Genomic DNA, 16787 nt, shown 5'->3' with positions numbered 1-16787 from the left:
CTCCACCTGAGCGGCGGAGGCTAATCTGGTGAACTGGATTTGTTTCCCCAGTCCTACACACGAAGCCAGCTGGGTGACCTTGGCTAGCCACACTTTCTGAGCCCCACCTACCTCACAGGGTGTCTGTTGTGGGGAGGAAAAGGGAAGGTGATTGTAAGCCAGTTTGATTCTTCCTTAAGTGGTAGAGAAAGTCAGCATATAAAAACCAGCTCTTCTTCTTCTTCTTTGAGTAGCAACTCTTTACTTCCTTGGTGGTCTCCCATCTAAGTACTGACCAGGGCCAACCTTGCTTAGCTTCCAAGATCTGACGAGATTGGACTAGCCTGGGCCATTCATTTATACTACAGCCCTAATCTTTTTTATAAGAATGTCCTGAACATTTCTGTTTCGCACTTTCTGCAGAACGGTAGAAGTGTGGGAGCCTTCCTGGCCTCCTCAGACAGGCCATTCCACAAAATGGGGGGGGGGCAACAGAGAATGTGCGTGTACACGCAGCAGCTGATCTTACCCATTTGCAGGGTGTCACCTTCAGAGGGCTTTGCTCAGATGGGTGAAGCCGTCACTGCAGCGCATATCAGCAGAGGCAGTTCTTCGGGTGTGTAGGTTCAAGGCCATCAAGGCTTTGTATGGGGTAACCACTGCCTTGAACTGAACCTGGTACTACTAGTAAAAATGGATGCTAGTCATGATCCATACCTATTCTCTGAACCTGGTAACTGATATGAAGCCAATGGAGTGGACATGTTCATGGAGGAGAGGGGTATTCATGGCTATTAATAAAAATGGATGCTAGTCATGATGCATACCTATTCTCTCCAGGATCAGAGGAGCATGCCTATTATATTACATGCTGTGGAACACAGGCAGGACAATGCTGCAGTCGTCTTGTTCATGGGCTTCCTAGAGGCACCTGGTTGGCCACTGTGTAAACAGACTGCTGGACTTGATGGACCTTGGTCTGACCCAGCATGGCCTTTCTTATGTTCTTATGTCACTGCAGTGCATAGCAGGCTTTGTACGGGATAACCACTACCTTGAACTGAACCTGGTAACTGATAGGTAGCCAATGGAGTGTCTGCAGAATGGGTGTAATAGTAATAGTGGCCAAGTTGCGTCATTCCGCAGCTCAGTTATACCTCTGTTTATAGGAAACCTGATATGTATGTCTTCTGACAGAGGTTAACCTCCTTAACAGAAAACATCACAGAAGGCCCTTAGAAACTGAAACACATGGACCTTTAGATCAGGGGTGTGAGGAACCGTGCCCTCGGACCCCGCCTCTTAGACCCGCGGCCTGGCCGGCTTGACTTGGGGAGGCTTCCTTCGGCCTCAGAATGGGCTTCTTGAGAGGATATCCTTCCCTCCTCTTCATCCCACGGTCAGTCTCTGTTCCTCTGAGCCACCAGCTCTATGGCAGACCTGCACCGCTTCCTCCCTGGCCTTCCACCCCCTCCCAGTCATATAGCCAGCCAGGCTCCCAGGGGTTCCGCCCCTTTCCCATCGGCCCCCTCCGACTGACAGGGGCTCCACCAATCAGCCCCTGGCAGCCCCGTCCACTCGCCCTCCCCCTCAGGAGGGCTGCAGCCCCGACCCAGCTGATCGGCGGCCCGTGCTCCGCCGCTCCCGCTCGCCCCTCCGGCTCTCCCCCACCTGGCTCCTCCTCCGCCGGTGGATTCCGCCCCATTGCCTGGGCCGCCGGAGGCGCCGCCCCGCAATCCCGGCCACCGCCAGGCGGCGCAGCCGCGTCACCCTGCCCCAGCCCTCCCGGCCAGGCCTTCAGGTCTCCCGTGGCTTCCGCCGCAAGACAGTTGGCCCCGCCCCTTCTCTCCGGGCCGGCTTCGCCTCCTCCTGCCCGGTAAGCACGCCGCTGGGCAGTCCCGCGACCCGGGCTAGCCTGGGTGTGGGACAAGGGGTGTCCAACATAAGGCTCGCAGGCTGGATTCAGCCCCTTGAGAGCTCTTATCCGGCCTGTGAGCCAGCCGAGGCAGCCACCCCCACCAAACACACTTTCAATTTGGGCTGGCGAGGCATGGCCCAGCCCGACCAGGTGACGTTTATGTCATATCCGGCCCTCGTAACAACTGAATTTGAGACCCCTGCTTTAAATCTTTGTACTTTGACTGAGCATTTGAAGTACTTAATTATTCTTCTTTGCACTGGAATCCCTAGTTTACTATCGAGTAAAGCTTCCTGGTGCTAGACATTTGTGTAACCACGGACTAAACGGTCTTGTTCTCCCCTCTTCCCTTTGCTCAGGTTCCTTCTGATGATGGGAGTCCTCTTTTGCTGCGGGGCAGGCTTCTTTATCCGAAGGCGGATGTATCCTCCACCGCTGGTTGACGAAACGATGTACAATGTCTCGTACACCCGACCACCTAGCAGCAGCGCTGCAGGTCAGACATTACGTTTGTCCTATCAAATGCATCCATCCTTGACTGCTAATTTAAGGGTAATGGTCTAACCGTACCTTGGTTGCAAATCAACAAATATAATCTCCTCTTCTCACTGGGGCAGGCCTTTTTTCAGGAGGCACATGCAGCTCTAAAGGTAAATGGATGCCTCCTTCTCACCCCAGCTCAGTGACTGTGCATTCTGGTCTTTAAAAAGGGGATTTAAAGGTAGGGAAGGAGCCCCGTGGCGCAGAGTGGTAAACTGCAGTATTGCACTCCAAAACTCTGCTCACGACCTGAGTTCGATCTTGACAGAAGTTGGTTTTAGGTAGCCGGCTCAAGGTTGACTCAGCCTTCCATCCTTCCGAGGTTGGTAAAATGAGTACCCAGCTTGCTGGGGGTGAAGGGAAGATGACTGGGGAAGGCACTGGCAAACCACCCCGTAAACAAAGTCTGCCTAGTAAACGTCGGGATGTGAGCCAAGAATGACCCGGTGCTTGCACAGGGGACCTTTACCTTTTACCTTTTTAAAAGTAGGGATCCACATCATGTCTGCCATTGGGGACTCAAAAACCAGAAAGTTAGGCCTAGGGAGTCCTGTGTTTATAGCAACTAAACAAGAAATCAAACTACTATGGTGTAGTGGTTAAAATGTTGGAAGTCCTGGATTTAAATCAGCCATAAAAACTTGGGCCCTCTTTCAGCCTAATCAACCTCCCAGGATTGTCATGAGGACTTGAGTAGATCCCTGTGTGAGAGCCAGCATGGTGTAGTGGTTAAGAGCGGTGGACTCTAATCTGGAGAACTGGGTTTGATTCCACACACTTCCATATGGGTGGCGGACTCTAATCTGGTGAACCAGGTTGGTTTCCCCCCTCCTCCACATGAAGCCTGCTGGGTGACCTTGGGCTAGTCACAGTTCTCTCCGAACTCTCTCATCCCTACCTACCTCACAAGGTGTCTGTTGTGGGGAGAGGAAGGGAAGGTGCTTTAAGTCTCCTTAAAGGCAGAGAAAATCGGGGTATAAAAACCAACCCTTCTCCTCTTCTTCTATGCTGCCCTCAGTTTCTTGGAGGAAGGGTGGGATGATAATGTAGATATAAATGGGATTGCCTCTCATAGTATGTCGCCCCCCCACCTCCGAGAGCTTTACACTCGATGAATAATAATCTACTGGTGGTTCCCAGCCTGAGGAGTGTGTGGCTGTCCTTGACAAGGGCCAGGGCTTTTTCGGCCCTGGCCTGGTGGAACAGTCTCCCTAGTGACATCAGGGTCCTGTGGGACCTAAAAGATTTCCGCAGGACCTGTAAAACGGAACTGTTTCGCCATGTTTACAACTGAGGGCAGCCGCAAGTTTTTCCAATACCATCGTTTGCTGGCCTCCCCATTCTTCCCTCCCCAATATGGCTTTTGGGGGGGGGTTCACTAGCTGGCCTGGATCTCAGTGGCTACCATGTGTGAGTAATTAATGCCATCTTGTTTATATTGCTTTTATGATATTGCATGGAAACTGATTTGAAAGTATGTCCTACCTTATATTTTGTGATTAGAATGTCGTGACCCACCCCGAGCCCAGCTTGCCGGGAATGAGGGCGGGCTATAAATGTGAAGAAACGAATAGATAAATAAAATAAACATAAAAATAGACAGTGATCGGCAGATAAAGATGTCATGGTAAGGCAGCAACTTCATTCGGTCCGAAATCCTGAGGCAAATAGAGAAACAGGAACTGAATCCTGAGTTCAGCCTAGAAATTTCAACAGCGGGAGACTGTAAGCCAAGAAGCGGAGTGCTGCATAGCTCCTTTCCTTCTAATCAGTCATGCCAGAGTGACGTGGTAGGAGTGAGCTTAGATCTTTGCTTGGGAAGGGCTTCCTCTGTTCTTTTAGAGCTAGGACGCCGTTCACAGGTCAATTTGGCACTTCTGAGCCCCAACATTGAGACCTGGCAAGAGTTTTGCTGCCGAGGAAGTGAGAAACTGGGGTCTGTGCGTGCGTACACGTATTTTTTTTTTAATCATCCGGGCAGCTAAGAATTCAGTAGAGCTGTGGTCCAAATGATCACTTAACACCACACTATATTTATTATTCTTTCCCGCCCACTCTTCCCCTGTGCCTGCTGTTTCCTGTGACAGGAAAAGTGAAAGAGAACAAAAAGTTCTGGGGTGTTTGGAAGTAATGATTATGGCAAATACATATTATTAAGTAGCTCGCCTGAATGCAAACTTCCTAATTGCCGGACGAATTGGACATGTGCACAAAAGAGTCCAAATTGCTGGAATTGGGGCTGGGGGTCGAACAGTAGTCCCATATGCCTTGCATGAAGGAGGGCCCATACTGAAACTCTGCCATCTCCCATTGAAGGATCTTAGATAGGGGAGGGGCCGTGGCTCAGTGGTAGAGCATCTGCTTGGCATGCAGAAGGTCCCAGGTTCAATCCCCGGCATCTCCGGGACTAGGCAAGTAGGTGATGTGAAAGACCTCTGATGTTCAAACCACTACTTTGGCAGTCAAGCTTTCCTGTTTTTAAAATATAACACCACAGACAAATGCCAGGTTTCCTCTTTCTCTCCATCTCTGACAGGGATGCCCTACTATGCTGAGCCAGAAGGAGCGGTGATGAACCCCATGGCCATGGCCTACCACGTCCAACCGAAGTCTCCGCAAGTGAACCCCATTTACCCGCCTCCCCCGTCGTACTGCAACACTCCACCCCCGCCATACGAGCAGGCCGTGAAATCGTCCACATAACCACTCTGTTGCAGCAGAAGCTGACTACGTCAGAAAAGGGCAGGGTTGGGAGCCGAGGAAGATGCCCGCGTGCTCCGGCCTCCTTTGCCCTCCTCTTGCTTGGCATCCTTTGGACTGCAGCTGCTGCCTGGCAGCCAAGAGCAATTCTCTTCTGACGCCTTCAGAGCCGAGCCTTTTAAAATGCTTCCCCCCACCTTCTCAGAAACCTATATTTAAATACCTTTTATGCTTTCCTTTTTAATTTATTCTCTTTGTGGATCCCGAGGTGTCTTTTAAGACGTTATCGTGGCTCGGTATGGTAGTAAGCACAAAACGACGTCAAAGCCAAAATTTAGTATCTGAAATCGATGGAGAGGGAGCGGGCGTGGGACCGACAGCTCGAACCAGTTCAGACCAGTAAGGCGACAAACTGCATTGGCTGCCGAATTCGTAAGAAGAGATTGGATGAACCCAACCCAGAGTAACTCTGGGGGAAATGGCAGGTGACCGGGGGTTCCACGTTTCGCTTGCACAAACCTTGAGAGGAACAAAGCTACGCCTTATCCGCTCCAGCCCACGTTTATTTTTTCTGCCAACCATTTCTTTTTTTGGGGGGGTCATGGTTGCCAAGAATAAATATGTATAAAAGGAACTGTGGACGATGTGGATGTCATAGCAAGCTGTCGATGTGCGTGGAAAAGGAAGACCTTCCAGACCAACAGTGACGTGGCCCCACAGAGCAGAGAAACCTTAATCACCCAGGGAAAAAAAAGTTCTTTCCTAAAGTGAATATTGAATAAATTAAAATACAGTAAGATGTGGATTGTGCTGTTGTTGTGGAGCCCTTTTGCTCATGACTTTGGCGTATGGTTAAGATTTTTTCCCCATGTACACTTAAAATATAAAATTGAGACAGTAACCAGACATATGTATCCCAGAGGGCTATAGCTTCCAGTGGAGTGTATACTGGGTGCGTGTTTCTGGGGTTGTCATGCTATAATGTGTAAAACCTTTCCTGTTAGGTTTGAGTGTTTGTGTATCTCTTCTCCATGATCCTTTCAGGCTTCAGTCTCCTATCGCTTTCAAAATCCTATCCGGGTGATTTCCACCCATTTTTGTAATTTCTTCAAAGGAAAGTCCTTCATAGTGACCACTGCGATTTATTGAGAAGTGACTGAAAACCCTCCAGATTGGGACAAATCTCAGGCGGGGGTGGGGGTAAATTCTGAGGAAATGACGACTTGTGGAGAACATCGGGCACAAGTCCCCTTATGGTCACTTTGCCCCTCAAAACTGGGTATGAGAAGAGTGCCCGCCGTTACGGCTTGGGTGAGATATCCCAGATTTGTCTTCCTTTATTACGGCCTTCCATCTTCGGCATGATGAAGGTGTACTGGCTTGTGTTTCTGGACGTTTCCAGGTTGCTGGACGAGACAGTGCCGGGATATGAGCTGGACATCTTTATGTCAGCTGCTGAATTGGGAGACCAGCTTCTCTCATTCTTTCTCTTCCCACTCTGACATTGTGTCCATTCATGTCTCTTGCCTGTTGGTACTTCTAGGACAGCAGGTATGCCCTATGACAGGTGAAAGAAGGGAGTAGGAGAAGACAAAAAAAATGGAAGAAAGAAGCAGGGAGAGAAGCTGCTGCTGGCCTTGTCTCCCCTTTCAGTTCTGGACCGAAGGATAAAGAGGACTCCCTGTTTTGTGATTTGCGAAATGGAGCATTCGACAGCGCCTCTTCCCCAGGATATGAGATCTTATTGCTATTATTGAGTGTGCTGCAAGTGCTTTTGCGAAGCAGGCTTTGATCTGAACACATACGAAATGCGGAATGAACATACGTTAATTCCAGTTTTGCTCAAAACCCAAGCATAATATTATCTCCTAAACGTTAAGGCAGGGCAGGCAACCCAAGCGATTGGGCTACACCGTTTTTAGCTCAGGATCATCAGCCGTTGGCTGGCTGTGGGAGATGGTAGCAACTGTACTTCCACAGACGTTTGTTTTCATCATCTCCTCTAAATATTGCACTGGAGAAAATCACCCATTTTGCAAACGGGGGCCATGGGGGGAAGCCCGCTAAGGTGGGGGGGGAGGTGCTGGTAAGAATGCCATGCTCACCTTTTTGACTAGCAACATCCCGGTCAGCTGCAAAACAGAAGGAAAGAGCCCTGACTTGGAACCCACATCTCTCAGACTGGAGCAGCCCTGTAACCATATGCTCAACTAGGCACACAGCTGCCAGGCGCAACCTGTAAGGTGTTAAACAGTTACCCAGCAAGCATGGCATTGAAACCAGCCACATAAATACCTGGGTAGGGAGAACTGTAGAGAAAGGCATTGCAGAGTGCAAAGGGCACAGGTCTGCCCTTCCTAAGGACCCCAGTTTGAATTCCACATAGGGTTGCCAGCTCCGGGTTGGGAACTACCTGGAGATTTTGGAGGTGGAGCCTGAGGAGGGTGGGGTTTGGAGAGGGGAGGGGCTTCAATGCCATAGAGTCCAATGGCCAAAGTGGCCGTTTTCTCCCGAGGAACTGATTTCTATCGACTGGAGATCAGTTGTAATAGCAGATCTCCAGCCACCACCTGGAGGTTGGCAGCCCTAATCTTACATGGGGCTAGTTGTAGGATAGCTATGGAAGGAAGCCCAGGCCCAGTGGACGGTTTGACCCATCAAACAATCGCTTGATATGGGCTGCGAATGCCGATCAACTGTCTCACAAGCCAGTCATTTTGGTTGGCAGTCCCCCATCCGCTGTCCCTCTGCTGTATTTGGGAGGGGGAGGTGTTCATTACCACCTCCTGCTCCTATTCATCTCAGCCTTCCTTGTGCTTCTTCCCTTCCCACCCCAGTGTAGGGCTTGGTTCAGGGGTTCCCAACATTTTTTGAGCCTGCTTAGTTTCTAAACCCACTTGGTGGGCTCCAGGAAAGGGACTGGTGTGCGCCATGGCCCCCTGGCTTAGTATCCTCAGCCGTTCAGAGGACGAGGCTTAGGTTTGTGCTGTCCATCATGTACCGGTGTTGCCAGTGCTGTGATATTCATAGCTCAGATGCAAAAGACGTACTGCCATCCATCCTTCTTTAATTTTGTGAATGCTTGTAGTAATTGGTGAAGCTGATTCCTTGTCATGATAATATTCCGACTGGACATCTGAGTTGACATCCAGTTTGTACATCCTTGATGTATCTCTTGGACTGAGATTCTGGATCTATGACTGTTGCGGTGGAGCTGATGTTTTTAGCTTTTGTAATCCTTGTATACTAGATTGGCCATTAACTATGTAACTGAAGAGCACAGTTTCAATCTTCCAATCATTGTAATTAAATTTTGCAAGTGTTTTAGAAACTTTTTTGATAGCATCTGTTAATTTTACCTGGAGTCGCTCGAGGCGAGCTTTAGATCTCGTGGCTTTGTGGCCAAACTATTTGTATTGGCTGGCAAGCCCAGAATAGGAAATGCACCTTTGCTAAGGAGGAGTGCCCCTTCAAGGCAAGTATGCTGATAGAACTTTGCAGAATGGCTGTCAAGCAGAGTCTGGCTGCAGCCAGGACCTGCTACAACCTCCGTCTCTTTTTTGTCACGTCTAAATTATAACTTCCATCATATATTATCATAGACCTATAGGACTAGAGGGGAGCATATGTCATCCTATTTAACCATACCCTCAGGCAATAGCCCACCTTCATATTTGATCATCCCCCACCACAAAGATTAGCTCCTCTAATCCACAATTCAATTCTAGATGGAGAAGGGATTTTTGTTAATCATGCAAGCAGAAGGAAGAAGAGTTGGTTTTTATATGCCGACTTTCTCTACCACTTAAGGCAGAGTCAAACCAGCTTACAATCACCTTCCCTTTGCCTCCCCACCACAGACACCTTGCGGGGTAGGTGGGGTTGAAAGAGCTCTTAATAGAACTGTGATTAGCCCAAAGTAACTCAGCTGGCTTCATGTGTAGGAGCAGGGAAACAAATCCAGTTCGCCAGATTAGCCTCCGCCACTCATGTGAAGGAGTGGGGAATTGAACCCAGTTCTCCAGATCAGAGTCCACCACTCCAAACCACCGCTCTTAACCACTACACCACACTTTTAGGGCTTGTAATGAAACAGGGATTGTAGGGTGGATTGTACGGTTTGCAGGGCTTTGTTGTGAAATGGAGACGGCTCTAGCTAGCTTTTTTGTGCCAGCTGACCCAACTCCCTTCCCTACTACAACACCTGTCCTGCATGGCTGTTCTACATGCAGGTCCCATGGTTCCCAGCATAGCCTTGTTGGGTGGTCAAAGAGGACCTTCATGTTTCACCAGCAGAAAAAGATCTTTGGATGCAACCTAATTGCTGGAACTGCTGTAGGAAAGGACAGAGAGCAGATCCCTGGCTGCAGATCCACTCGAACAAACCAGCAGAGTCCATTTATGACGTTTTACAAACTAAAATACGGTATTTTTTTTAATGAATCCAGAATGTCCTTAAGACACTGGTATTGGCCCATGAGCCACTTCAATCACTGCAGGTGCCCTTTCTACATCTCCCATCAGATGCTAATGGGTACAATCCTATGTGGGGGGTTATGCCAGGCAAAGCCAATTTTGGGGTGGGGTGGGGTGCGTAGTCTGAGGTAACTTTGCTTAGGCTTGCGCTGTAATTTTTCTGCTAGTGACAGAATCATTCTCGTCATCTTTAAATATTTAGTGGCCTCGAATGTATGAAGACTTCGACATATGTACAGTGCTGGATGGTACCGTCAAAATCTATTTGGGACTAAAGCTGGTGAAACCTACAGCAGCGACGGTGCTTTCTGCCCCTGACGGGTCTCTTAACAAGTCAGCCCGTCCTTCTCCTTGGGGTTTTCTCGGGGTGAGGGGGGTCTCTCCCTAGCTATATGCGTCATCTATTGTTCAGCCAATGTTCCCATCTGGATTACCAGTGGAGGGTTTTAAATGGTTCGGATCGAATGTGTGAAATGTCACCAAGCGGCTGTTCCAGGCAGGAAGTTTGATTTTTTTCTTTATTGCTGCCTCTGGTTCACTGATAACTGTTCAGCTAACTTAAATTGTATAATCGGATCAGGGCCTTGCTTAGAAGTTGGTTTTTCAAGATGTGCTTTGGAAGGATAATTTAAGGGAAACAATTAACTGGGGAGGCTCCGGTTGTCATCTGCTCGAAAATGCTGCATTCCTGGATTCAGTGAAAAGCTTATGCATGCCGTTTCCAACCGTCAGAGGATGCCTTGCATTCCCCCGTGTTTTGCCCGCATTTTGAGGGACCTGTTTTATCTCGAATTTGAAAACGTGGGCAAAACGCGGGAAAACACGGGGGGAGAGCGAGGCGACCTCTGACGGTGAGAAACGGCATGCATAATAAACCCAAAGACCTGAAGTCGTCACAGGGATGACCGCGAGGGAAACAGCCATGCATAAAAGGCCAATAAGGCAGAAATCCTACTGAAAACAGGAGCTTAGTGCTAGCATATCTGTCTTAAGTTCTTGACCTGCAGAGCTCAGGAAATGCAACTGGTAAATCTCAAAAACAAGGTTGGATAAGCTTTTTACTGGAAGAAAATAAGTATGGTGGAGATTGTGAACGTATGATAGAAGGCATATCAACATGAGCTAGTACTGGAAAGTTCAAAGTGAAACAAAATAGTCCAAATTCTGCATGGAGCCGGTCAATGGGTATATCAGTCCCAACAAAACAATAATATAGAGAATAAACATTAATGTTGATAGAAGAGATGGAGAACTGGATGTCTGCCGTATTGAAGAATGACTTCATCAGTCTACGTATCTTGCTGAAACAAAATATAAATCAACATGCCAAATAATATTGCAATCTGAAAATATAAGAATGAATAACGATAAATACAACATAGGGATCTTACCAATGAAGAGATGTATGCATAAACAACCTTCCTCACATAGGACCAGCCAGTAGTGGCCGCTTTGGAAAAGTACCCAAGGATAGAGACAGGTGTGTGGAAACATATACTCTAAAGGAACCATCAATTAGCCCCTGGTTGAGAGCTAGTGTGAGATCCTTAAAGGGACAGACACCAGATCATAAATCACCATGACAATGGGGAATTGAAGCCTCTATTAGGGCTGAAGAAGTCACGTAGGTGAAAAAGGAACGTGCAGTGTTGAAGAGATAACACAGTAGCGAGTACATTAGAAAGAAGTGGTTTGAAGCAGCCTGTATGCCAGCTACTGGGAAAGTCAGCAGAAAGCCCGTCAGGAATGGAAACTCTTACTTTTAGGTTTGAGTTGAAGAAGAAAGGTTGGTTTTTATATGCCGACTTTCTCTACCACTTAAGGAAGACTCAAACTGGCTTACAGTCACCTTCCCTTCCCCTCCCCACAACAGACACCTTGTGAGGTAGGTGAGGCTGCCCACCATGCTGCCCTTCTGCAAAAAGTATAAAATGGGCTTGGTGGCAGAAACTTTTGAGATTCTGCTTTGCTGTCTCCAGCGATCATCTAATAAAGAATTCAACAGCTTTGGGAATTTTTGTGTCTTTGACAACACCAGCCAGTAATATAGAATGGGGGCAATGAAACGGACAAATTGCTCGTTTGGGGGCATCCTTGAGAAGATCCCAAAATGGAGATACAGCCATTCGCTTTCGTTAAACAGGGCCAGGTAAGAAATAATTGTTCAGAACACATTCACATTTAGATAAACATATTTATTTTTTTGGAAAAGAACTTGCAACAGCAAAACATTGTGACAACTGAATCCTCCCCCCCACCCCAGCCGCTGACGCTTCCCACCAAAGGCTCTCGAAGACTGTGGGAGAGACTATTTCATTTCCTGCTAGGCTAAAAATGGTGCAATAGGCGTCACAAAAATTCCACACAATTGGAGACAATGATCTTTAATGTCACACTGTGGAAGCGGTGCTCATTCCTCAACTAACAATAACTGGAAGCGGTTGGGTTTATTTTAAGCCAACGCTCTTTCCATAAAGGGTAAACCTACGATGCAAAAATTAATTTTTATTTTATTTTGCTTAGCTTCACTCAGAAGACGTGGAACTGGAACACACAAAAGAGTAACACTTGACTTGCTGGGACCCGTTGACATGAGGAATGCACTTGCACTGTGCAGCTCCTGAATACGCAGATCTCCGAGGAAATGTTGCTGTTCCAGATGCTGAAAAGCCAAAATGGGATCCCCCTGAATCAACCGGGTTCATGAACCAGGTCCTTCATCCTCATTGGAGAAGCTCTGAAAACAGGGGTCAACTATTCCCCTCAATCCCTTCCTCTCACCAGCTAGGCCGAGGGCCCCAACATATTTCTGCCTACTTCCATCTGCAAGCTCTGTACTGCACTGGAGGAAGTGTGTGTGTGTGTGTGTGTGTGTAGGGGGAGGGATCTGCTCTCCCAAAGGGGTGGTTATGTGGTCTCCGTAAACTGCAAAACAGAGGGCTGTGGGCTATTTCAGCCATTGTTTCTTTCTCCTTTACTGCATTAACTGGTTATCTTTTATTCAGAGACAGCACTTAACACGTCCACATGTGAAAAGTGGCTCCTTTCAAAAACAGGGCTTGAAAACTGTACTCAGACATTGAGAAAAGTCAAAACCCACTTCAGCTGAAATGTGCTCAAGACACAAAATCCTGCCTTTTTTGAGTGAGGTCAGTTTAGGGCCTCTACCTTTCCCCCCACTTCATGGGTCTTTGAAAGGTCTTCCCACCTTCAAAAGTTCCCAGTGGGGAAAAAAAGGAACTTGAACTGTGATTCAGCCAAAAACTCAAGGACATTTAAGTACCCTTGATTCTTTAAGATCCATTTCAGCACATGCTTAACTTTCTCACTCAAAATCAACAGGATGCTAAAAGTGCTTAACTTTAACTGGATCGGACCCCTGATGTCTTCATAATGACAAAACAATTTTGCACTAGACAATTTTGCACTCGACATTCTCAGCCCATAGAAGAAATCAACCAAACCAAGAATCAGGATTCGGTTTGCTACTCTTGTTCACTGTGGCAGATGAAGAGAACGTTCTTGTGTTTTGGGCTGTAGAAAGAGAGGAGCTGTTGCCATTACAGCCATGCACAGGCTGGGTTTACAATCACAACGGGGGGGAAAAACTTCACGCTTACGGACAACACCAAGCATGCGAACACTCAAAAGACCCAAAGAGACAACAGTGAGAACTAAAAGAGAAGGCTCCCGACAAACTGAAGATAGCTCTGTCATGGCTTACAGCATCTCACAAATGAAACACCAGCAGCATGGGATCCTCTTCATGCGGCAATGACAAATGTGGCCGTTAGGAGCACAGGTGAGATTTTCGCTCGTCTGGGCGAGAAAGAGTTTTTCGCTCGTATCTTTGCTCAGTCGGTTCGGTAATCCTTGAGGCACTCGACAGTTGCTTGCCACTCTTGGCATCTTCCCAAGCGTATGTTTAGCTGTTGTGCTCCTCATTGTTCCCTTTCTTTTGAGGGCCGAGTTCAAATGCTGGGAAGCGGGACTTCTCGGGGGTTAATATGTCAGAGAGGAAGTGGACGGCTCCAGCCATACCTGAAACCGATGGAGCAAAGTCAGGTTTGGCCCTCGCAAAAGCAGAAACAATCTTGGAATCTGGACCCTTGCCCATGAACTTACCGAAATTTAAAGAAACCCTGGAATGACTCGGTATATTAAAGGGGAAACCTGCTAGTCATACAGAAGCATTATTTAATCACATTTGAATCCTCCCCTTCTGCTCAATAACTTTGCAAGACAGTCTAGTGTCAAGGGCAATGAGTGGGCACACTTAAAGGATGCATTCTCTGGCACAGGGCCCCTAAGGGTCAGTGGCTCAAGTTGGAAACTGGACTTTGTCCAGTAGCAAGCAGAAAATACTGCTTGGCCAATCTGGAGGCTTCGTATTGCTTGCCCAACAACACCCCCACCCCTGATTTCATCTGAATACTGCAATTTTCTGACTAGAATTTGGGGTTAGCTCCTCAAGAAGTCCTTCTGAATCAAATCTTATGGCCCATAGGTTGGGTGGTACCGAGAGTTGGAGGTTTTGGTTTAAGCTCAGGGTCTCTGATAGTTAGGACAATATATAAACATCTGCCACTTGGCAATCTTCATAGCTGAAATGCTTGCCCAATTCACATATTAAGACCTGCCCGGTTACCTTTCCTGACGGTCCCCTCTTTTCGAGAAGCTAGATTACAGTCAGTGAGGGGGATGGACATTTTTGGTAGAATTACCAGAAGAAACCCAGCTACTCCCAACCTTGTGGGCAACTAGAAAACCTGTAAAACCTGGCTTTTAACTTTGGCCTTTGTGTACCTCCGAGGAGCTGATGGGACTGCTTATGGAGTTAAAACAGAGGGAAATTTAAGTACCAGTGATATTTATAAAAAAATCATCACCACTTTTTCATTGAAATATTGTTGCACTCGTTTTTTTTACCCATTTAAACCATTTCTGAGCCACCTTTCCACCCAAATAGGGTCCCCATGGCCGACCCTATCTGTGAGCAATTCTGAGCTTTGGAATTGCAAGATATAAGTATTTCAGAATAAATAAAAGGAACTGGAAATTGACTACCCCAATCCAATTCACACCACCCCTCGTGGCGAGGCATTATATCATCTTCAAGTGAGAGAACGGACTTTAATTGCTAAAGAAGAGAACTGAATCCTCTTTTGCATGTTTAAAATACCTTCAGCTTCTGTATGTAGATGCAATGCAATTGACTTTTTAAAAAAGCGAAAATGACACTAATTTAACTAAGTATTGAAATGGGTTGTGGTTTTTCTTGATTGCCAACGGGGGAGCAGGCCCCAGGGCAGAGCAGAATACGTCACTAGCCTTCCACCCCCCCCCCCACTCCCATTCCATCACTGTGCTACACGAAGAACGTCTCTGTGAAGGAACAAATCAGGTTTTGCGGCGGACCAAACGTACCCTAAGTATTGGCATTGCTGTGGATGCTCTGAAATAATTCTGCATTTCCAGATATTAACAACAGAGGGCAACCGAGTTTCATTTTCTGGAAACAGCCAGCTCAACAGACGTTAAGACTGGGCCGCCAGTCAAACCAAGAGACTTGACTGCAACTTTTACTGAGGCGGCATTAGTGTCAGCAGGAGACAGCGGAGACATTTGCTGGATCGTGGCCACAGTAAAATGAACATTTAAGCTCACTTATCTCACATCAGTGGGTTTATTTTTTAAGTTTAAATGATGGTATTTCAATAAGTAGGGGGGACCCCATAAACTGACTTCTATCGTCCGACTCCCTGGACACCACTGTATTTCAATCACACTGGATGCATTCCCACAGGGGCCTCTTTCGGTGGGGAGCAGAACACGATGTTCATCTCAAAGAGATGGAGAAAGCAGAAACTGCTCCCTACTATAGCTTCCTTTTTTTGTTTTGTCCTTGGGCCTGTAGGTCTCTTCTTGGTGGTTATTGGCCTTTCTGTCATCTTTAAGCCAACCTCCCTGTTGAGGACAACTATCTACAGGAGCTAGGGATGGAGCTGAGGCGCCATCTGAGTTTTTAGAATAGGTTTATAGTTTTAAAGTTCTTATTTATATATCTTAATGTTGATACACATTGTATATTGTATTTATTGCACTGGAAGCTGCCCTGAGCCTGGCTGTTCTAGGGAGAGCAGGGTTTAAATCTAATTAATTAATTATCTGGGACGTATGCCCATTGAACTCCAACTGGGTTTCTTCCCAAGAAAACAGATGTAAGACTGGGCTGCCAGTCAAACCAATAGACTTGACTGCAACTTTTATTGAGGCGGCATTAGTGTCAGCAAGAGACAGCTGTGACATTTGCTGGATCATGGCCACAGTAAAAGGAACATTGAAGCTCACTTATCTCACTTCTCAAGATCAATGCACTGGAGGAATCTGGCCTCTCACACTAGGATTAGGTCTCCGATTCCTGTCAGCTAAACCTTATAGCTGGGTCACACCATTGACATGTTTACTGGCCGTCTTTCCACTAAACAATGTTAAAAGTGTAAACACTTTCTCCCCCCTCCACCATCAACATGACATATAATATTATTTGAACCACAACTCGACTACAGCACCCCAATAATACCGCATAAGAGCAATAAACACAGACAACTGTGTCATTAAATCCAAATTAAAGACGTTCTGGCATGAGAACGTTTTTAATGCAGTCCAGAAGGCCTAGATGTATGGAGCTACTTCTAGCTCTAGGGGAGAAGGCATTCCACAACCTAGGGTTGGCGGATGAAAAAGCTTCGATTAAAGTCAGTTCCCATAGGAGACCACCATGCATGGATCCCAGAACCTTGGACAGGTTGAGAGCCAGCATGGTGTAGTGGTTAAGAGCAGTGGACTCTAATCTGGAGAACCAGGTTTGATTCCCCACTCCTACACATGAAGCCTGCTGGGCGACATTTGGCCAGTCACAGTTCTCTCAGAACTCACTCAGCCTCACCTACCCCACAAAGTGTCTGTTGTTTTTGGGAGGGGGGGAAGGGAAGACGACTGTAAGCTGGTTTGATTCTCCTTAAAAGTTAGAGAAAGTTGGCATACAAAAACCATCTCTTCTTCTTTGTGATATGGGTGAACAGGCGGTAACAGTTTGTAAAAGCAGAACAGGGCCTTACATTGAGCCGGTTCTAGAAGGTGGCTATCTGAGCAGGTAGAGGGTAATGGGAGC

The 16787-nt window shown here is 47.2% G+C and overlaps 2 protein-coding genes across 2 annotated transcripts in view; one reads left to right on the top strand and one right to left on the bottom strand.

The window, feature by feature from the left end:
• The window catches only part of VOPP1 (VOPP1 WW domain binding protein), a 49663-nt gene extending 44510 nt beyond the window's left edge, over positions 1-5153 (top strand). The window contains exons 4-5 of the mRNA XM_056857040.1: positions 2257-2393; positions 4974-5153. Coding sequence (XP_056713018.1) covers positions 2257-2393; positions 4974-5140 — 304 coding nt within the window. The 3' untranslated portion in view covers positions 5141-5153. The remainder of the gene's footprint in view (positions 1-2256; positions 2394-4973) is intronic.
• An 8383-nt stretch (positions 5154-13536) lies between these two features.
• The window catches only part of LANCL2 (LanC like glutathione S-transferase 2), a 29915-nt gene continuing 26664 nt past the window's right edge, over positions 13537-16787 (bottom strand). Inside the window, exon 10 of the mRNA XM_056857039.1 lies at positions 13537-13654. Coding sequence (XP_056713017.1) covers positions 13539-13654 — 116 coding nt within the window. The 3' untranslated portion in view covers positions 13537-13538. The remainder of the gene's footprint in view (positions 13655-16787) is intronic.

This window comes from Euleptes europaea, chromosome 11, assembly GCF_029931775.1.
Source record: "Euleptes europaea isolate rEulEur1 chromosome 11, rEulEur1.hap1, whole genome shotgun sequence".
Classification (NCBI taxonomy): domain Eukaryota; kingdom Metazoa; phylum Chordata; class Lepidosauria; order Squamata; family Sphaerodactylidae; genus Euleptes; species Euleptes europaea.
Note: the sequence above shows the minus strand (reverse complement) of the source record. Positions and strands in the feature narration are given on the sequence as shown.